Below are 23,157 nucleotides of genomic sequence, written 5' to 3' on the forward strand. Positions count from 1 at the left end.
ACTATTATCAAAAAGTGCATTAAAAATATAAGGTCATTTAACTAACAAGAGTTTAAAAATGCATGACCAGGTAATCATCACCTAGGACACTAACAAGAATGAGGTGGAACCCTGGCTCTGAAACCTCCTTCCTTTCCTTTAGAGTTAATCAGTAGTAACCCTACTTTTAGATGATATAAAAGAGATCCAAAAATGCATGAGATAAAAAGATTGGTGACTTTTAAAACAAAGTAACAGCAATGATCTAAAATGAAACTCAGAGAGAGAACGGGATTAAAAAAATACATCGAACATAAGTGAGCTGAGGAACAACTTCAAGCAGCTGAAACATGCATAAAAGTCCCCAAAAGAGAGGACGGAAATGGGATGAAGGAAGACTAGAAAAAATATCTAGAGGAGTGTCTGAAAGATCTTCAGACTTGATGAAAATTTAAAACCCACAGAAACATAAAGCTCCACAAACTCCAAACACACAGAAAACAAATACAAGGGAAATGACACTAAAGCACATTAACTCAAATGCTCAGAAAGGATGTAACAGGAGAAAATTTAACGGTGGGAAAATGCAACCCACTCCAGCATTCTTTTGGCACTTCTTTCTCTAAGTGCTGACTTTGACTAATATGTAGCTTGCAGATAAACAGCACGTTTGTGTAAGAATCCTAGCAACTAACTTCAAAAGATACAGACTCCAGACATCCCTGTTCCAGGATATTTGCTGGTCTTCAACCACGGAGCCAGGATGACGTGAATCCAGGATGACTAAACCAGGATGAGGCACACCAGACCATCACTTACCTTATCAGAATGGACTGTGCTCGTCTGCACACAGATAACTTCTCACTCCCACCCCCTTGGTCTCTTCTGCTCCCCTGTCCCTCCTTATGAAAATCTCTGCCTCCACTGAGATGGGGAGATGGGCTTTGACGAGTGAGTCCTCCATCTTCCCAGAAGATGGGCTTTGAGACACAAGTCCCCCATCTTCCAGATGGCCAGCACCTGCATGAACCACTGTCCTTTACATCAGCACCTGCCTCAAGAGCGCTGGTTTTGTAGTGGCAGAGAGCCAGAACTGCTTTCAGTTAGAGCCAGGATTAAGAGAAACATCTTTAAAGCAGTCTTGATGGGGAAAGAGTTGTAGACAGAGAAACAAAGACAAAGATACAGCAGATTTCTTGTCAGAAACAATGCAAGCAAGGTTCTATATCCAGTGAAAAGGTGGGAGTTTTACAGATATAAAAAATCAGAAAGAATTCACACATGGAAGAGCTATATGACAAGAAAAGTTAAAGGAAGCCCTTCTGCTATAAGAAAAATTATACTAGACAGAAATATGGATCTACACAAAGAAATGATGAGCACTGTAAGTAGTGGGTACATTACAACATATATTAATGCTATATTTTTATTTATATTTCTAGTATATAAAATTAGTAGAAGTAAATGTATGTCAACAGAAGCATGAGTCCCTAGAGATGACAAGTAAAATCACATCATTTTAAGGTGCCTACACTATATGTGAAGTGGTATAACATCACTGTGAAATATCTAAGATGTAGATTATAAACCCCAAAGCATACACTAACATTAGATAATAAAAGACAATAGCTAATAAGTCAACAAATGAGACAAAATGATGTCCTAAATAATATACAATCTAAAAGGCACAAATGGAAAAAGGGAAAAAAAAACAGATGAAAGGAATAGAAAAACAAATAGTAAGAAGAGAGATTCCAGCCTACCCATATCATGAATCGCATTAAATGTAAATGGTCAAAAACACCTCGATTAAAAGGCGGATTTAGCGGATGAGATAAAAGAGCAAGATCAAATTATATGCTGTCTATAAAAAACACACTTTAAATATAAAAATACAGTCCTGGACAGTGTGTGGCTCAGCTGGTTGGAGCATCACCCTGTACACCAAAAAGTTGCTGGTTTGACTCCTGGTCAGGGCACCCATCTAGGTTGCAGGTTTGATCCCCAGTCAGGGTGTGTACAGGAGGCAACTGTTCAATCTCTCTCTCTTTCTCTTCCCCTGCTCCTCTCTCTAAAAAAAATCAATGAACATGATTTCAAATGAGAATAAAATAAACTTGAAAAATGCACACACACACACATACACATAAGATGCAAATATGTTAAAAACAAAAGAATGGGAAATAATATATCATGCTTACATTAATTCAAATAAAGAAAAGGTGACTATATTGATATTTGACAAAGTAGATTTCAGTTAAAGAGTATTACTAAGGTTAGGGAATTCCTTTTCATAATGAAGAAATGGCCAATTAATAAAGTGGATATAAACAAACTCTAAACTTATGGCTATAACTACAGAGCTTCAAAATATGAAGCAAAAATTGATAGAATTGAAAAGAAAAATAGATAAATCAATAATTACAGTCTGAGGTTACAAAATTCCTCTCTCGATAACTGATACAACAAGTAGACAGAAAATCAGTAAGGATATAAAAAATATAAACAATATCAATCAACCTGCATATAAATGGTACAAAAATAACTGGATATCTATAAGCAAAACACACAGCCTTCAGCCCACACCTTACACCACAGGTCCGGTTGACTCAAAATGCATCACAGAACTACATGTAAAACCCCAAACTGCAAAGCTTCTGGACTAAAACAAAGGAGAAAGTCCCAGAAATTTGAATTAGGCAAATGATACTTAGAAACGACATCAACAGCACAATCCATAAAAGAGTAAACTGATACACTGGACTTCAACAAAATGAAAGTTTCATTGTTCAAAAGACATTGCTAAGAGAATGAAAAGATAAATCACAGAGAGGAAGAAAAGCTTCGCAAAGCGTACATCTGGTAAAGAATTTCTACATGGAACTTTAAAAAAAATCTCAACAAGAGATTACATGGATTAATCTCTTAAAGAGAATTTATATAATTATATAAATTTTAATTTAAGAGATTTAATGGATTAATGGATTTGAGTGGGGGTTGGACAGGACAGGGGAGAGCAACAGGGTGGGGGAAGAAATGGGACAACTATTACAGAACAGCAATAAAAACAAATAAATAGATTTGAGCAAAAATGTTACTAAGGAAGATATGGGGTAGTAAAAATTCATCATCGTTATCTGTCAGCTAAATGTACATTAAAATGACATGAGAACACATTATAATAAAAGTTAACAAAATGAACTAAGACTGTAGAAGAACCACACCTCCTGAATGATCCACCATTCCATTCCTAGGTATTTACAGTGACGGTACTGGTTTAAAGAATTCACACAAAAGCTCACAGATGCTTCATTTGTAATGGCCCCAACTGGAACTAACCCAAATATCCATCAACAGGCAAGTGGATAAACAAATTGTGGTATATCCACTCAGTGGGCTTTTGATAACATGTATCAGTGAGTCTCAAGATGATTATGCTGAATGAAAGGAGCCTAATATTTTTTTTAAAGATTTTAGTTATTTCTCTTTAGTGGGGAGAGGAATATCAATGTATGGTTGCCTCTTGTGCGTCCCCCATTGGGAACTGGCCTGCAACCCAGGCATGTGCCCTGACTGGGAATCAAACCACCATCCCTTAGTTCACAGGCCCGCGCTCAATCCACTGAGCTACACCAGCCAGGGCGGAGTCTAATGTTTTTTATTTTTATTTTATTTATTTATCTTTAGAGGGGAAAAGAAGGAGAGAAGGAGAGAAATATCAATGTATGGTTGCCTCTCATGTGTCCCCTGCTGGGAATTGACCTGCAACCCAGGAACGTGCCCTGACTGGGAATCCAACTGTGATACTCTGATTTGCAGGCCTGTGCTCAATCCACTGAGCTACACCAGCCAGGGCCAGAGTCTAAAGTTTTTATACTCTACAACTTGCAAACTAACACATAGCTGAGAAGTAGGTCATTGGTCGCCTGGGGATGGGGGAAGAAAGGCGGGAGCAGAACATGAAGGAGGAATATGGTTTATATATGGGCACAAAATAACTTTTGGGGATGAGGAACAGGTTCACTATCTTGATTATGGTAACTATTTTACAAGGGTATACACATGTCAAAATGTATTGAATTGCATACCTTAAATATGCAGTTTATTGTATATCAACTGCTTCATTGAAGATGTTAAATTAGAAAAAATGTAATTGATCCAATGTCACAAAGCTAGCAAAAGTTAAGAATAGGATTTGATCCACGAACACCCACTGGTCTATAGGATGGAGGGGAATGCCGAAGCCTCCAGGAGCTAGCTCATTCTTCAAGGCTAGGCCCTCTGTTTCCCCGTGCTCCCTGCCCGCCAGATATGCAACCATTTGTTTACATTTCCTTCAGGGTACTCAGAAGTCCTTTGGCCCCTGGAAATGGGCTTCTCCAGGGTCACCAAGATCCTTTGGTAGAAGTTCATCCTCCAGGAGCTGGCAAGGCCCTGAGCCCGGAAGCTGGTGATTCTGGCTGCAGGAGTCTCTGGTTTTCCTTTGTAAAGGAGGCAGCTACGCTTATTTTCAAAAGGAGGAATTCTGGCGTAATGTAAACAAAGCAGCTACAATTCTTTCTCCTTTTTCAAAAAAATTAGGTGGTATACACAATTAAAACCAATTCACACTATTTTCATGTCTTAAGAAACTACTAAAATGTCATCTTTTTCCTCAACACAGTTAATGAAAATGTGACTAGAAGAAGTTTGTTTAAAACATAGAAAATTGATGCAGCATGTGAAAAATTTTAGTATCGAATTTGGAAGTGTTGTTATCGACAGCATCCTTCTCTGTGTACATAAGCCAAACATTTCTTTAAACACACCTTCACTCCTCACCTTTGCTAGGCATCTCCGAAGCTCAACAGGCCAGATCATAGTTCAAAGGACACTCAACCTGCTGCAGGTTACGGTTCCTCAATGCAGCTAACTGACCCGGAGGCATCTGGTTCCCCAGGACTGAGTGAGCGCCGAGGGATACCTTACACCCTTTCGCACCTAGCTTCTTGGGTTGAAAGAACAGGTTCCAAATGTTTTTTCTGAGTTGTCCACAAAACATTTTGAGGGTTGGGAGAAAGAGCTGCCTCCCCTCCCCATTCCTCTCCTTTGCTGTTTACTGCTAAGCAATTACTACAGTTCAAAGCCTGCCAATTTACCTTTATAGCTTCTTTCACACCATCATGATGGAGGACAGAAGCCACACCTGCATCCTGAGATGCTCAGCAGCCCACATCGAGGTCCCACACAGAGGGGTCTGTAGAGGATGGAAAGCTGGCTGATTCAAAATCAAAACCCAGACCAGGCTGTTGGGCTGAGTCCAGGTCAAATATCCTCCTACAGCTCTGGTAATTTTTTTCCATATTACCCTCTAAAATTTCATGCATGGAGTTTCTTTCTCAGCCTAGCTAAAAGGAGCTACTAGATTTGAAGGGAATAGCTGGCTGGCGAAGGCTGGAGCCTTGGAAACATCGCAGAAACATTCATAGTGATGGAAGGAGCACTAATAATATCATGAAGTCTTAGCAACTCCAGACACAAGAAGAAAAAGGAAAACGCTAAAAATGTGTAATGAATGTGTGATGGAAGGTTTTTTTTTTAACTTCCTTTAGCAGAAAAGTCTAAACTGAAGGCTACAGTGTATGGTTGAAAGAACAACTCTCATTCATCAAGTATTTGGGGAGCCCACCAGTCCCAGGCACTGTGTCAGAGGCCCCTGGGGCCACAGCAGGGCGTGCAGCAAAGTCCCTGCTATTGGGGGAACCTTCATCCAGAAGAGGGTGGAGAAGTGTGAGAGGAGCAAAGAAGTTAGGGGCGGGGTGGGTGATGGGCTCTATCAGGCAGAATGACCTGGAAGAGTGTTGTAGAGATGACATCTGAGCAGAAACTTAAATACATTGGAGGAACAAACTAAAAACAAACAAAAACAACAACAAAAAAGTGAAAGCAAGAGTAAAAAAGTTGATGTTAAAAGACAAACGCTGGTGCCCAAGAAAATGACGAGGAAAGACACAGCTTCCCAAGCCGGTGTTGGTGTCTTTTCCTGCCTCACTGTTCTTGTCTCTTAACCCCAAAGTGGAGCTGCTGGGTGATCTGCACCTTTATGTTACTGAGTGGCCCACGCTCTCGGTTACTTTAGTATAAAACCTGGCAGGGGGTTACTATTCCTTTTCTTTTCAAGTGCTCTGGGGACAGAGACAGGATTTCTGGACTTACCCACTTAGCAGTTGATTCTAGAACACGAGTCCAGGAAGAGACGAAAATGAAAACATGCAAATGTGGGATCACTTGTCATGTGAACACATGAATAATTTAGCATGCACAGCTTGGCAAAGAAGGAACTAGATTAATAAATTCCAGTAATATAGAGCAAGGGCAAAATAAACTTGACAAAGATATAAAGAAATGGGAAGCATTAACATGCATGCATGCTCTTCTGGACACAGGTAATTTTTCTGCTTGTCACTCAAATGGCTGGCATACCTCACGTCACTCTACTCCAACCTTGATGCTCACTTGGAAAACATGCACTTCCAGACCTCTGCTGTTATTTTCTGCTTAAAAGAAACCAGGCTCCTTAGAGAAGAATCAGTTCTTTGTGCGAAGAAAGTAATTATAAGCTCAGTCTGACGCTAGTGAGAATATAAAAACACAAAGAAGAGACCACAGAAAGTCTGATACTGGTCACTGGTACAAGATGAGCTGAGAAAGACCATGAGTCGATAATGATGCCCAAACAGATAAATCACACAAAATATGGTAGAAAAAGTCACAGCCTTAGATATGCAAATTGCTTGAGCTCCAACCACTACACAGTATAAACATGTAGCCTTCTGTAGATAAATACACAACCACTGAACCAGAGTGTGTAAGTAGCTGGCAGGAAAATGGATTTGTATTGTTGGACCAGAACCACCCACATAAGAGCCTGACAAATCAGAATCAAGGGAGATTCGGGAGGACAGGCATACAGGTGCTGAAAAGCTGGCAGCAGGAATATCGATTGGAGACCCCGGAATGCTGCCTGTGCCTTCCGCTGCTCCCGGGTGAGGATGAGGCCTGGCAGGAGGCTGAGTTCAACTCAAGAATCAGACAAGTGAAATGATCACAAGTGGGTTCACTTAAGTTCCACACACAGACTTCTCACTGAGGATGCCCTCACTCACTTGGCATTTCCTCTTTTTTCTCCTAGGTATCACCTAAAAGCAACAAGGAATATTAGAGGCAGGACAGATGGGCGCTGCTATCTGGCTCCACACTCAGATAAACTACTGGTCATTTCACTTGCTCTGCGACTCTTGTTTTCCAATCTGAAAGCTGGGGGAACACCTACATTTCACGGAGCCATGAGCCTATGGGAGACAAAGGCTATAAGGAACCCACCAGGGGCGGGCCATGGCAGAAAGTCAGTGACTGCTAATTGTCTCTCCTCAGTGTGACAGAGGAAACTGTGTCACACGGAAACCCACCTGGACATCAGCACATGAACAGAAGAAAACGGAGGGAGGAAGATGCAGGGAACAGCTGACTTCATGATGTATGTTCTGAATTTTTCCAACAAAAGCTGCTCTCGATTCTCAGGAACATAAAAGAGTCACATGGTGACTGACAGAGCATTTTCCTCATTTGCCATTATTCCTTTTCCTAACCATGTTTCAGTATAAAATTAATAAAGGTTATTTTTATTCTATTAGCTTATGACCAGTATTTTTCTTATTATCCTATCTTGTTAATTAAACATGAAAATAAAACAGAAGCCATCTTTAAAAAAACTTATAAAACCCAGTTCCAAGATTAAGTATTCTAAACCAAAAACTTTTATTGACAAAATTTATATTCTTTAGGAATTATCCAGAATTTAGTACCAAAATAAATTTGCTAGCTTTGAGCACCTATTAAAAGATCACCACCCACGCAGGTCAGTGCGAAACCGCTCCCGAGCCTCCATTCAGACGGTCCCTCCCCCAGGTTCAGGACACCCTGAGAGAGGCTACATCACCTGGAAGGTGTCTGGTGCAGCCGGTTACGGAAGACGGGTAAGGATGGAATCCATGACACAGATAACTTGGAAGGGGACATAACAAGACACAAAATCAAGTACACAGCTACACTTTTTGTGGTTTCTTCCTTCTTAACTTCATGGGCCCTACTGGTTACTAGTTGGGAATACATGTAAAAAATAGAGCATTAAATAGATTCAAAGAATAAAAGAGAATGTGCCCCCACCCTCTCTTCATGCCTTTGGCCACCTCATTTCATTTTCTAAGACAGCCACCAGGGCTGGTTTACCTCGCCTCTCTCAGAGCTGCTATGGACATGGTCACTCTCTCTGCGCTGCAGGGAACCCCCCTTGATGGACAAAGAGAGGCACAGAAAATGACCACAGAGACTGCAGGTTCACGTAAGGAAAAGTCTTGCTTTCAAACATAATTCATTTATTTGTCAAGGTAAAGAACTGTTTTATTTCTAATATGAGAGTAGTGTGGTAAATAGAGATCCATACAAGCCATGAAAGACTGTTGTGAAGACAAAATCTTCACTTCATATGCTATATTGAGAACATGTTTTAATGTTTTCAGTATTGTTTATTATGTACCAGCAAAACCAAAGAACTATGCTGTGGCCCACTGTGGATGCCAGAGTGGTTTTCCTTTCAGAAATCAGGGCAACCTGTCAGAGGCTCCTCTGCATGAGACGGGTCATTTATATACGACACCAGGACATGCCACGTGCAAAGCCCAGTCACAAAGGAATCATGTGCCTTGCTTTCACAAAGACTCTAGTCTCTTAAGGGAAGGAAAGCATGCACTCAAATACTACGCCCCCAATGTAAGTAGTACTCACGGAAATAAATACTGTGTTTCAAACTGATGAATAGCACATATGAGTGGAGCAAATTTCTATCACATGGTAAATAAATGCTCACTAACTGACAGCCATTATTATTATTAAAACTGCTACTAAGGGAAAGTAAAGGCTCTGAAGAAAGATGATAAAAGGGACCTAGAGAAGATGGGCAGGTGGTAAGAAACATTCAGGAAAAGGTCTCTGGGGGTGCAATATTTAACTGCACATTCAATAGGTAACTGTGGCAGGAAGGAACACACCAGACAGAAAATATAGCACTTAATGGGAACCTTAGGTGGACAATAGGTTGTATCTTTGAAAGGAGGTAACCCAGCCTCGTTTTGCCGGTCCCGCTCCCAGCGGGTCTGTATGAAGGCTCTACAGAACCAGCTCAGCTCTGACTCAGTGGTGCACCGTGATGGTCCTTCTGTCCTGGAGGGCAGTGAGAGTCCGGTACCCTCAGGACAGGGCTCGGCTGATGGAAAAACCTCCTTCCAAGTAACTCTGCTCACGTGATGAAATCTAAGTCTTTTATTACACCTGCAGAAAGGTGTAATAAACTGTGCCAGGAATATGGTAGACATAAGCCAGTGCCTTGCATCTGTAGAAGGTACACATGGAACCTGTCCACAAAAAAGTATGCAATTTGCATACTGCTATTTCCCAAGCCACATCACTAAGTTCAAGTTTAGCAATCTTGTCCCAAAGGAAGAGACCGGGTTTGATAATTCTTAGCTTTGGATGACAACTATAATAAAACTCTGAGGAAAATATAGATACTGTTTTAAAATAAATGTTATAAGCTTAACATTAGAACACGATGTTTCCCACCATCTGTATATTTAGCATTCTTAGTCTTACAGTTAGACCCAGTACAACATTCCACTGGAAAAAACAGAGAAGGCTTTACGTAAGAAGATAACGATCACCCTGGTGACTCTTTGCATGAAATTATGAGTAAGTTCTCTGCTACTGGTTGTAAATATAACACACAACTGACAGAAAGCATAGTCTAAAACGATCCTTTTACGTGCCACTTTCTCTACCCTATTAAGATGCTCATTGTTTCTCTGATTTATCTGATAATAAATTTTTGATGACTGGTAAGTCTCATAAAATTGCTCTGGTGCTGACTACACTGATTAATAAGTGTGAAGAATCGAAGGTGTCAGGAATTCATGTGTACGAATAAGTTACTGCCAAACATATATTAGGTATTCAATAAAATACAGAATAAAAAGGTTGATCTGATCATTTTATCTTGTATCTATTTTCCTGGAACAATTTATATTCAGGATCATCATCATCTTCCATTCCCCTTAAAAGAAAAAAAATCAATAAAGTAAATCTAGATGGGGAGCAAATTCAAGAATTAAACTAAATTTAAAAAATAGTGAGTTGATATGTACCATAAAACAAGTTCCACAGAAAAATAAAGAACTCTGAGTCAGATATCACTGCTGGGGCAACTCTCTGAGGTGATTTAGCTTGAACCTCTTGCTTTTAAGATGTAGAGGCTGACACTGGGCTGCGGTCACTTGCCACCAACAGACCGGGACTGGAAGCCGTCTCCAGGGCAGTGTTCTGACAATGGACTTCATGTTCCCTTCTTCTTCCTCACAGCTTCAAAGTAGAGTACATCCCTGCATCTTTACACCAAGGTGCACCACTGGAAAGTATGTTCTCCATCTCTGAGGTCCCTCTCTCCCCTGGGGAAGCAAACTAGCTTTAACTACATGAGAAGAGAATTCTGTGCCTGTTATTAGCAGTCTCGATCTTGCCCATTAAGATTCCAGAGCTCTCCTGAGACAAGGTAGGAAAATGAAACAGAAGTTATGAGGGCTCCAGGTGTGGCTACTGGAACTCCAAGATGAGATAGGAAATCCCTGACTCCACGTCTTACAGAGCGAGATGCCAGTGGCTACCACTGAAGACAGCAAAGTCAAGAGGGGCGGTCCAAGCCTACTGGTAGGGGGTCCCATCATAAGAGGCAGACACAAAGGTCCTGCACGCTGCTTCTGCCATAAGGTTCCTGGGAAAGAAATGGCGTGCGGTCCGTGTTTGGAGTTCCACGTGACCCTCTCTCCGTGGATGCTCTGGCCAAGCAGGATGAAGCAGGGAATTCTGTTAGGTGCCCTCCCATCCCAGGGGAACTTCAAATTCTAACCAGCTTCTATTTTAACATGGTCTATTCTTAAAAGAAGATATAAAATAATATTACAGAGACCGCTCTCCCAAGAACAAGAGCCTACCTAAGTTCACCACCTAAAACGAGACGGTGGTGAACTGTGTTTGGAGGAACATACAACTCCGAAAGCCAAGCAATGAGAGGGGCCTTGCGGTTGGAGTCGGGGACGGGGCCTTGGCACGTAAACACAGTCAGCAATAAACAGAACCTGCCTACGCAGGGAGGTGTGGGGCTGTGGAAAAAGAGAGTAAAGGCAAGTGGAGGGGCAAGCTGATAGGAACTGAATGCTACTTTCGGGCATTTGAGAAACAGTAGGGTTGTGGGTTAGAACTGTGTCCTCCCCACAAAATCCATCTTTGAGTCCTCACTCCAGCGCTTCCGAATGTGACAATAGTTGAAGATACAGCCTTTACAGGGGCAACTGTCAAGTTAAAAAGAAGTCATTGGGGCGGCCCGAATCCAGTATGACTGGAGTCCTTTAAAAACAGGAAATGTGGATACAGAGATGGACACACGTACAGGGACGATTATATGAAGACTCTGGAAGAAAAGGACCGTCGGCAAGCCGAGGAGAGAGGCCTGGAATACCGGATCCTTGCGCCATGGCCCTCGGAAAACCACACCCGGTGGACACGCTGACACAGACTTCCAGCCTCTAGAACTGGGAGACAAGCACTTCTGCTGAGGGGCTTCACCAACCAGAGTTGGGTATCAGAGGGGAAAACAAGCTACAGTGCTTCCTTAGTACACTGGCCCATGTTAAGTAAGCAAAACTCAACAATAATGTATTTACTTGCTAAACAAATATTATCCAACTGGATGGAGAATAAAAAGCCCACACACTCTGAAGGTGATGGAATTATGTTTCAAGTAAGACTATCTAAAAATTAACTTGTATAGTGGGAAACAATGATTTTCTTCACCACAAAGTTCTTATACCACAAGTGTTAAAAACACATGATATAATGTACTAGCACAATGGAATAAAATATATGAAGTTATTAATGTCTGATGAATAAATTGAGTCATCACCAAATGCCTCTGAATAGAACTCACTTTTAAGCTTTTTATCTAATAAAGTTGATTAAAGTTCTTTTCATATAATGCATTCTAAACCAAAATATCTGACATCAGATAAGAACCTTCAACTGCCAAAAAATTAAAACAAAACAAACCAACAACAAAACCCAACAATGCCCAACCCCAGAATAAGAGACCAGAGCTCAATAAAACAGTCAGCATGTAATAAAGCAAGATATTACTGCATAAAGAACAGAAATCACAGACAGTTCTGTTTGATTATAAAAGCGCCAGTTGTTAATTTATCTCTCAAATAAAAACAGCAAGTGCTGGCAATAACTCATCTTAGCTAGACAGAAAGCATCAGGCATTGAATTTTTAAAGATTACTGGGAGTTAATAAAGGTTATCAATGTGTCAGGCTGACCAATTTCACCTCCTTGAGTAGGTCAATATTCAATAGTTCCATATGATAATATCAAATGAGTAGCATCTAAAAATGGAATTCAAAATAGCTTCTCAGGAAGAGGAAGTAACCTGACACTTCCTGGAGTGCGGACTGGGTCTAGCCTTTGTTTATTTTCTTTTTGTTAAGTGGGACAAGTTATATTCTATTTACCTTAAATTGATACTGTAATGTATCTGACCATACCTTAGAGGCTGCGCAAAACATGCCTAATGCGAGCTTGACAGCCAACACACAAGTGAGGAAGGGCAGAGGGCAGAGGGCAGGGGGCAGAGGGCAGAGGGCAGGGGGCAGAGGGCAGCAGAGAGAGGCCATGCTCTTTTAAGTCCCATGTGAAAGCCTTTTGTAGAGCAAGGTTCAGAACAGGCACAGCTCTTCTCCCTTTGCTGTTTGTAGCAGTGCGTTGGTTTCCCTTTTGCCCCTCTAAATTTATTCGCAACTCTTTAATCATCTGTGCACTCGTCAGTGAAGTAAATGCAAAAAGACTGACATAGCCCTTGCTCATTGGTCCAGCCTGATCCCAGGAGGTGCCTGCAGAGCTCACGAGCCAGCGGTGTGCCTGAGGCGTGACACATCAGAGGGCCAGAGAATGCACATGGATATGTTAGGGAACCTTTTCCATGTCTAGATTTGTTTCTAATGTACATCAGTGTGGAAAACATTCCAGAATATGTGTAAGATGGGGTTTCTTACATGCCTTTAGGAATACAAGCTAGCCTCCTGAAGCTGGTTTTACTTTTTATTTTTTAAAGATATTTTACTAATTATGCTATTACAGTTGTCCCATTTCTCTCGCCCTTTATTCCCCTCCGCCCTGCACCTCGTACCACATTCCCTACTCCTTAGTTCATGCCCATGGGTCATACATATACGTTCATTGGCTTCTACATTTCCCATACTATTCTTAACCTCCCCCTGTTTATTTTGTAAACATATGCTACCATTAGTGCTTCTTGTTCCTTGTACCTTTTCTCCCATTCTCCCCCCTCCTCCTCCCCACTAACCTTCCATGTGATCTCCATTCTGAAGCTGGTTTTAAAGCCTAATAGGGTTTACCTTGACCTTCATAGGTTTGGCTTGGGGGTAGGTAGGGAGGGCGGAGGTTCCCTACTGTGATTCTCCCAGAATCCAAGTACATTGTAAATGTCAAGTGGGAAGCACCTTCCATTTTAAAAATGGTAGCATTTTGCATGAGCTATAAAATCAAAGAAAAGTAAAGCTTCAAAGACTTGTATTTTATGTATCAAAAATCGTGAAAATGCATACAGAAAAAAGAACACTACTAATTACCTGTGAAATTTGTCTGAATAAGAGTGCTAAACAAGTTAAAAAGCAGAGAAGCAAAAATCCTTTTAAATGTAAAAAAAAACTTGAAAGAGGCAGAAAACTGTTACGTACTCTTCCTCAAATAGTCTGTTTTCATTCTGTTACCTTAGGGGCTAAAGTATTAATTTACCAGGGCAATTGGTAGCTTAGGGCCACATTCAGGAACAGTCAAGTGAGTTGGTGAAGAAGGTCAACAGTTACTGCTGCACCCAGACTTCTATCTGTCTGTTCAACAGCAAAATAAACATGTTTGACTCCACACACTGGTAATATACTATCTGGAGAAAAAAAATGAATGCTATGCAATTTTACCACTTAAAGTGAACATGAAATAAGGGATATGACACAATACTACCCAAAATTTAACATTTTATGGGTTTACCTTTTCTCTTAGATATTTCTTAGCAATGTCAGTTATATGAAACATACTTGCATACAAATAGTTCCAGAGATGTCAGAAGTTTCAATCATATTTTGTATTATGGAGGAATGTCATAAAACATTTATTTGGTTCACTTAAAAAACAACCCAAAATATACATGTGTAGTATCTATAAAGGAAATGTAAATTACCAGGAATACAATATACAGTCAACTTTTAAAAATAAAAACATTCTCTATATCAGAAGCTTTAGAAAAATAATTGGTTCTTCATGATCACATCTGCTTAAAGAAATACTGCTTTTCTCTGGTTTAACACAAGCTCTTTTCGGATATAGTAAAGACAAAAGTCTACACTGTTCTGCACGCTGATTGCCACTCTGTAGAATTCACTTGTTGCCGGGAAGGCCCGGCAGTTGAACTCTCCTCCATCCTTCTGTGACACTCGTGAAACCATCTGCTGGCTCCGTGCACCCACTTGTACCTCACCAGAAAATAACATGGTTTACACAGTTTGGGTCAGAAAAAATCCCTTCTGCAAAGGGCTGTGGTAAAATGAATGGGATTGCAGATTGGGCTGAAATGCTCTGGCCTTTTGGTAGATCAGATAAATCTGTTATCTTAAGGATCTTCCAGGCCACTCACTCAGAAGCTATTAGAGGGTATAGTAGTTGTTTAATAAAGCCACTTATGCTCATAATAACCTCTAATAGGTTTGCACATATTACAGAAAGAAGAAAATATTGCTTAGCTTTAATTGTACAAGTAAAACAACTTCAGAAACAATAATCAGTAAATAAAGGTATCCTTTCTTACAAATCAAACAGGATGATTTATTTTATTAGATTTTTAATGAAGAAAAATTACCAGCATATTCCTCATCATTGCTCATCATTCGCCAAGCATTACTTTGTTAAAATGTTTCCATTAACTAACATGAACAATAGTATGGCCAGTCTTCATTTATGACTAAAAATAAAGCAAAACAAACAAAACCCCCCAAGTAAGTGTGGCATCTCTGTCTACGGAGAGAAGAAAGTCACAAGAGTGAGGAAGAGTGACAGAGAGGCATCGGATGAGTCACACCGCCCTGGAAATAGGACCACCGAGCTCCATAAATTGCAGCCTTCCTGAGGGCGCCTGTTTTCCAAATGCCTCTTTCCACCGACATGGTTCAGCCAAACATTCATCAAACCTCTCCTTTTGTTAAGAGTTAACTTGTCAGCTTTTAAAATGGTTTGTGGTTTCTATCCACCTTCCCTGATGGAAATGCGAAAGGGGCGAGGTGCTCCCTTCCACAAAGAATCTCGTCAAGGATCCGGACTGCAATCTGACTTCTCCCCCTGGGGGAAAACATGGTGACTATTCCAGCAAAATTATGCTCTACAGAAGTAAAAGAGGTCATACAGAGAGAGGAGAACTACCACATATGAGATAAGAGGTGAGTGTATAATCAACAACAGCCTGAAAACAGTAATGTGCTTGTGGAGTTTGATCCTCAACCACCCAGCCAAGCAAATCATTTTACTTTAACAGCAGGAATAACTCACAACGAATGGCAATGCTATCACACCAGCCAGGATGTTCCCTTTGCTGATATATATAATAAATGAACAAAGAGTGCCCCCCCCCCCTTGGGAAATGCTGAGAAAGACACGACGAATGTTCAAACTGTACTCAAAAGGACCATCTCCTGAAGCACCACGGCTGGACGTCCTGCCAGCCACACCTCCCCACACCTCCCCTGGCCTCGCTGCACAAGTTCATCTCATCATCAAACTTAAATCATCTCACAGTGTTTTAATTTTTCCTGAACACTAATCCACTGTTTAGTTCCAAACTTCCCCGTCTCCTCCTGGAGTCCATTAGGGCCTGGAAATCAGATAATCCATCTTCTCTGCCTGTCACTGCTCTAGACTCAGAAGGCATCTGAGGGTGTGCTTAGAACATGAAGGTCACTGTGAAAGTCGACTTCAAATATGAACAAAAATAAAACGTGCTGGTAAGTTCTTTACTACTTTCATTCAGTTAATGGGTCAATGGGTTAGAAAAAATTTTTAAAAAAGAAAGAAGACTCACTGGAATTTTCAGGGCCGGGACAAACTGAAAAAATATGGCATCATGATAGTCTAAAGATCTACATATTAAAAAAAAAGACATTTTATTGGATGGGGTGTTGGTGGTTTACATAAAAAGACAAGTGAAGATTGGACACTACCAGCTTTAGATTAGAGAATTACGACTAAGGTACGGAATGTGAAATGTGCTCCTTTTAAAAAATATGAGTGTAATGAATACACTGCCTTCGTGAAGGTTGCTACATATACAACTTTTAAAAAGTAGCCAAGTACTTGCTAATTAAATATTATTTTTTCAGAGAGTTGAAAAGGATACTACAAGTCCTCTAACCATGAAGTAGCTGCTTAAGAATATTAAAAAATTCAGTTGAATTTTAATTACATGATGATATAATTTTTCATTTATATAAAGAAGAAACTTAAATTTGAAAAATCAATGTAATTAATATAGATTAATAGGTGTGTATATACATAGAGAGTACTACCTTCACAGAAAAGAGGACCTTAAATTTTAGAAATCGGTGAAACATAAAAGTCACATATTCTTACAAGTGCTTTTTAAAAGGCTCAGACTCTGATTTCGTGTCTTATTTAGTTACCACTCCGTGGTTTTGGCTGGTACGTTTGAAAAAAGAGTGAAGGTAACTAGGGAGGAATGGAAGAGGGACGGAACGGCTGAAACACAGGAGGAGGTCCACACTCTCCTTCTCCAGGAGAGTAGAGACCGCTCAGTGCCCCCGAAAGGCCCCTGCCCTTGAGGGTGCAGGGCAAGTGTTTTCTCCCAGAAGAGCCTCACACAGACTCCTCTAAAAGCAGTGAGCAGGGTATGGACTGGTCTCCCTAAAAAGGGACAATGACTCTCCTGTGCTTGAGTTTTTTAATACCATTTAAGTATGTAAAAGATAATATAACTGTTCAAGAGGAAATCAAATATAAAAAGGTATGCTAGTAAAAAAATTGCTTAGATGACTTTGACTCCCAAACATAGGATAACAGTTACAGACATAGGAATATATACATCAAATAGGCTAGTGATTATAATGTTGCATCATATATTCCCTTCCAAATAATGTACCAATCAACTCAATCAAAGCAACGTGCCTCTCATTCATCCAGAATCCCAACCACCATCAAATAAACAGAAATAGTCCACAGTAGCGTACTATGATGACTAATTGCCCAATAATGACTGAGGTAATACAAAGTTAACAAATTCACAACTTAATCTTTTAAAATGACATTAAAATTAGAAGTACTTTCATACCTAATATATTCTCATTTTCTGTAAATTACAAATTAATGTATAATAAAAAATTGTTACTCAGAATAATAAACAGTATTTCCTCCTATTCTGGATTAATAGCTCATTTGTATACTTTGCTATATGTTAAAATAAATAGAATAGTTTTCTAAAACAATTCCCTACAAACCAAGCTCTAAGTAGCCTCCCATTTACTTACTAACAAAAAAATTAAACTTCTATCTCTAATGGATGACAGCAGTGGTTAATGACTTAAGAGGAAAAATGAACAATAATTGGCTAATTTGCAATTAGATTTTCACACATTTTCATAATTAACCAAACCAATCTCCAAGGCTGAACTATATTCATAATTAAAGAATCTGTATGTTGCCCATAACTTGTGGCTTGTGAAACAACACACATCCTATACTTCTCTCAGTTAAATCTTAAGGTTAAGTCTTAAGATATACTGTCAATGACACAGTATTATCTTAAAAAAATCTAAACTGTGATTTAATTTGCTTTCACATATGAAGACAGGTTATAATTTCGGCGATTTTAGTCTATTTAGTTTTAATTCCATTGCTCTTCAGAGCTCATCTTTTCTGAGATTCTGTCAGACAGGAAATATGAGCATCCCAAGCCCTAGACTGTGGGACCAGGAGCCTGGAGACTGGGGAAGGCACTACGCCACCATAGCTGGCCATTTCTAAGCGGGGATTTTGCCCTGTCAGTCAGCACTGACCCACTGGCCCAGCAGAGGCCCAGCAGAGGCCCAGTGAGGGCCATGTTGAGTGTGGGGCATTTTTATGATACCAAAAAAAAAAAAAAACCAGAGAGAGAAGGAGAGAGAGAGGGAGACTCCCACCTGAATGTGACTCTCAACAATCCTCTAATTTTTCTCTAACAGTTGAAATGTTAAATTCTCAAATGTTAGTTAAGGGCCCCCCAAAAGATTAAACTTGACTATGGATTTTTACAAGTCTGTGTTTGCTTAAAACCAAAGGTGACTAGATTTCAGCATTAGAGACTCGATGAAGCCTAAGATAAATGATCACCTCAATACGGGGGTGGGGCCAGGGTGGGATGAAGAGAAAACAGTGGTAGCAGATATAACAGAGCAGGTGGGGCAAGAGAGTTCTTTCCAGCCCAGGCACAGCGAAGGGGGTGAAAACAGCCAGGTTGTAGGGCAGGTTCCCACGATCGCCTTTGACCTGGGGAGGGGGGGAGTTGAGGGACTCTGCTGCTGTGACTCAAGCTAGCTGACTCCCAGTTTTTCTACCTTTCCTTTTTCTTTTAGAGATATTACCACCTCACTAGAGTAAAAGCTGCTAAAGAATAGAATGATGTGTTCCTAATCTCTACTCATTTTATAAACAAACTGCTTAACAATTTTGTTCATAACAGCTTTTGTTCTTTGCATTCAAAGTAGAAAAAAAGTATGTTCTGATCTTCAAGTGTTTGGCAAATTCCCTTAGTGTCATGAAAAGTCAACTTAATATAATACCTTAAGATTTTTCTAAACAAACTTGGTATAAATTCCCTTTGATAATGTCAATTAAAATAATCTATCAGTACAAGACATTACTACATGTGGTTATTAATAAAACATGTAACATGCTATGAGCTAACTGCCACCAAGATGACAATGTCACATGACAGTTTTTAAAATGGCATAATTACAAATACTACTAAACCAGTGTGCTACTTTGGGAAACTAGTCTACTTACTATTTATATGTCTCAGATCGAATGTATTCGAACACGTGGGACACGCCAAGCTGGAACTGGTCGGCAATCGGGGTGACCCAAGGGTTGTTCTCTGCTTTGAATACCTGCTTCTGACCGGTCAGATCCAGGTTTCCTGAAAACACGGAGAAGAAAAAAAGGTAAAGGTTCTTTCATCCAGCACAGATCAGGACTAAGAAGTCCCGCCCAGTAACCACAGTGCAATCCTAAGTAGCTTTTGGTTCATTTAATTTGAATTTTTTCAAATGTCTTACCCCAAGTCAACACTGGTGCTCAAGCAATTAGTACCCTAGTCCAAGAAATAAAGAACAAAGGGAAAAAGGAGGGAGAAAGGTGGTGGAGGGCAGGAGGTAGCGAGAAAGTAAACCTGGACAGGATTCTTACAAAGGCAGCATAAGCTTTGTTTTTCCTAGGTATTTGCTGAGGAGACAAAAATGGCCCCATCCAAAACTGGGAGAAGTGCTGTTAGAACTTCCTGAAATTCTACCTTCACAACGTGAATTCCTGCTGGTCTGACCTGGTCTAGACCCATGTGATCAACACCACCTTCTGTCTCCAGCCAGAGAACAATACGAATGAAGGATAAAAACACTGCCCACATAAAATTATCACTGCGTTACTCAGGTACCATAAGAACACGTCAGAAGCAGCACCAAATGAATCGCATTAATATGGTTACAACAGAAACTCACATTTGTATAGTCCTTATCAGTTTACAACTTATCTGTTCAAAGCACTTCCTCATTTGATTCTCAAGGTCAGTTATTAGGACCACTTCAGAGATGAACAAATAAACACATGGGGAAACTAAGTAACAAGATCAGAAAAAGTCAAGATCAAAGTCAAGATCAGTAACAAGATAAAAAAAGTGGGGATGTGAACCTGAGACTTCTGACTCCAAATCTCAGGTTCTTTCTATAATGCCTGGTGCAGCTGTCAGGGTTCATGCCAGCCTAGATGGACCGCAGACCAGGCCATGAAGGTAGCATTAAAACGCCATGAAGGTGCCACCCGTCAGTTGATCAGATAACTTTTTTGAGGGGGGGTGGTATATTCAGACACAAAGAAGGCAGTGTGCGAAATGGTTTCCTTTAACTGGCTTTCCTATGGAGGGACAAGGACAGCGGAGTGAAGCAGCAGAGACACGCACGGTTTCACTCGGCACAGATTCACTGAAGGCCTTTCCCTGACTGTCCTACTGAAGTACTTCTTCTCACACTCCTGGTCCACAGCCCAAGGCTTTTCATACACAGGCACTCAGCAACTGTTCCTCCCAGGACACAGCCAGAGTAACATATTTGTTCTATCCTGAGGTTCTACTGCCAATTTTGTCATAACTGATAACTCAGGATAATGAAAACACATTCTGGGATGCAAGTACACCACGAAGCACAACATTTCCTAGCTGATCTGAACTTGAGAAAGGAAAATGAATTGATATTTTTACTAGGATGATGATATTTCTTCTTAAAACAAAATAACTGATATTTTGAATCCATCTTCTTTTTGTTCTTTGAACTTTAACTACTCAGAATAATGGAGAAAGGCCAATATAAAAGTGATTATAATTCCACAAAATGCTTTTAAGAAAACAGATATTACCACGTATATAGAGAGAGTAATTCATCATGATCTTTCCAAAGCTACTTAGAACCTGTTGATGTTAAGTACAAAAATAAACAAATACACTTGTCTCCAGGATTATCAATAATGTCAATTCCCTCATCTGAATGGCTTAACATCATTAGTCAGATATTAAATCATTTGGGAAGCTAATGGGCTGTATTCCCCAAACCACAAATCAGAAAACAGCCCAGGGCAAGCGAGAATCCAAGAGTTGCACTTAGTCTGCTGGGCTGGGTATCCCACCTGGGTGTGACCTTGCCAGCAATGGGCTGCCTTTTATCTTTTCTTTTTTTATCTTTACTTGGGGTGGTGGTTTTTAGCTTTACAACCATCAAACCGATCTGTTTAAATTTCTCTATAATTCATATTTCCTTGTAGGATCTCATTTGCTGTATTCTATGTCCTCTCTTCCATATCATTCATTCTCTTACTCTTCTCTTCTTTCCACTGCCACTTTTCCGAAAAATAAAGACATTTCTGGAAAAGTATTCCATTTAAAAAGAAGTCTATTTCTAAAGCGTCCTGTTCTAAATGCCCAGTGTATGTGTGGCGCACTCTCCTCGGGAAGCACGGCCACGAGAGAAGGGCCTGCGCCCCAGGGGACGGGAACCAGGCTGCAGTGACTCCCCAGCAGGCTGGGGTGGAGGCGCAGGAGATGAGCACATCTGTCTTAGAACATTTACCTAACTAACAACTTATGCTCACATATCATCTTTCTGCCCTTAAACCCTGTCCACTGACACCTGCATGGAATCAATATTTAAAAAATGACTAAGACCTTTGCGAATAGACATGTAGTTCAAATTGAAGAAAAAAAGCAGCCATAAAAAACATAAACTGCTTAAAGAAAAAAACCAATTCCTAAGCAAAGAGGATCTCCCTGTTAGTGGCTACTTATGCCCTAAATACTTCTCCTTCTCATCCCGCACAGTCAGTCATCCTAATGGGAAGCAGTCTAACCTTCTTATGGGTGGAACTCGATCTGGTGAACGTGCATCCGGAATTCCCCACCATTCACGCACTACAATGAGTTAACTCAAAAAGTCTGTTTTCCTCTTACTATCTCATTCGGATGAGGACCAAGCGTCTAGGATTTCTTTCACTGGGAGAGGAAGAGAGGCAAGAGGAGGGAACGCAGAGCATTTCTCACCTCGCCGTATATTGAGGGCCCTGGTCAGTGTGAGAGCAATGTGGACCAAGGAAAGGCTCCAGGAAGGACCCCACGGAGAAGCCTCAGCTAGTTCAAATTTGTCCAGGGATGACTTCTGTGGGGCAGTGAGAGAAAAAAGACTCTCCTTTCCCAGGCTGTATTACAAACTCCCTTCCAGTCAGGTCCAATAATCCCAAAGTATATGAGCACGGCAGGTTTTAATTATCCTTGAACTTAAGGTACAGGTGCATATTTCTATGTAAAAGAAGCACCTACATTTTACTATCAACTACCCACATACCCACTTTGGAATGTACATGGCCTCTTGTTAACTTATTAACAGCCTCTTAATAAGCCTGCAGCCTCCTCAGTAATAATCTCTGAAAATGATGTATTAAATTCTATGTTCCCTGACTGCAACACATGGAAGACAGACCGAGGGGAATAATGCCAAGAAAGGTCAGCCATGTTCTCTGGGCCCTTTTGTCTGAAGCCTCTAAGCCCCGGAGATCTGTCAATCCCCAGCAATGTCTCTATTAAAGTGCTGTCACCGGAGACAGAAGAGGCGTAGGGGATTGCTAATGACGCCTGCTGTAACTGGAGAAGGCAGGAAATGCTGCGTGCAAGCTGGACACCCTCCCTTCAGGAAAGAGGAGTCTCACAGTAGCATCTGAGAAGTCGGGGGACACAGAAAGGCCCATGGGCTCTTCATGAGCACTTTCACTGACATCACTTCAAACTCATCTGTACATTCCGGCTGTTTATTTCAGTCTCAAACAACACTACACAATGGCATCCACAGGGGCTTCACATGGCTACCAGAAATAGGGAGCCTAATAGAAAAGAATGATTCAGATTCACCGGGGGAAGAAAAGAGCCCAAACAATAGCTTTGTTGTTGACACCGTGTTTTCTTTTTAACAAAGAGCCATGAAAACCGTGTTTAATGTCCACAGCACACCTCAAAGCAGCTGACTCCAGATGACTGAGATGGAAACCGTGCGAGCCAAACCAAACTCTGCCCCTTAGAGTTATCACCGGGCTTGGCGTAATAGGGTGTGCTTATTTCGTTTTTCAACTTAATGTCACCGGAGGAGAACACAATACCTGTTTCTGTGCAGCAGTAATC

At 40.7% G+C, this 23,157-nt stretch overlaps 1 protein-coding gene across 2 annotated transcripts in view; it reads right to left on the reverse strand.

Moving 5' to 3' along the window:
• The window catches only part of RSU1 (Ras suppressor protein 1), a 177,600-nt gene that overhangs the window by 70,765 nt on the left and 83,678 nt on the right, over nt 1-23,157 (reverse strand). For both annotated transcript variants that reach the window (XM_037060771.1, XM_037060772.1), the window contains one exon: nt 19,236-19,368. In XM_037060771.1, the coding sequence (XP_036916666.1) occupies nt 19,236-19,368 (133 nt within the window). The remainder of the gene's footprint in view (nt 1-19,235; nt 19,369-23,157) is intronic.

The sequence above is a fragment of the Sturnira hondurensis genome, unplaced genomic scaffold (assembly GCF_014824575.4).
Source record: "Sturnira hondurensis isolate 20B ecotype Veracruz unplaced genomic scaffold, ASM1482457v3 Scaffold0012488, whole genome shotgun sequence".
Classification (NCBI taxonomy): Eukaryota; Metazoa; Chordata; class Mammalia; order Chiroptera; family Phyllostomidae; genus Sturnira; species Sturnira hondurensis.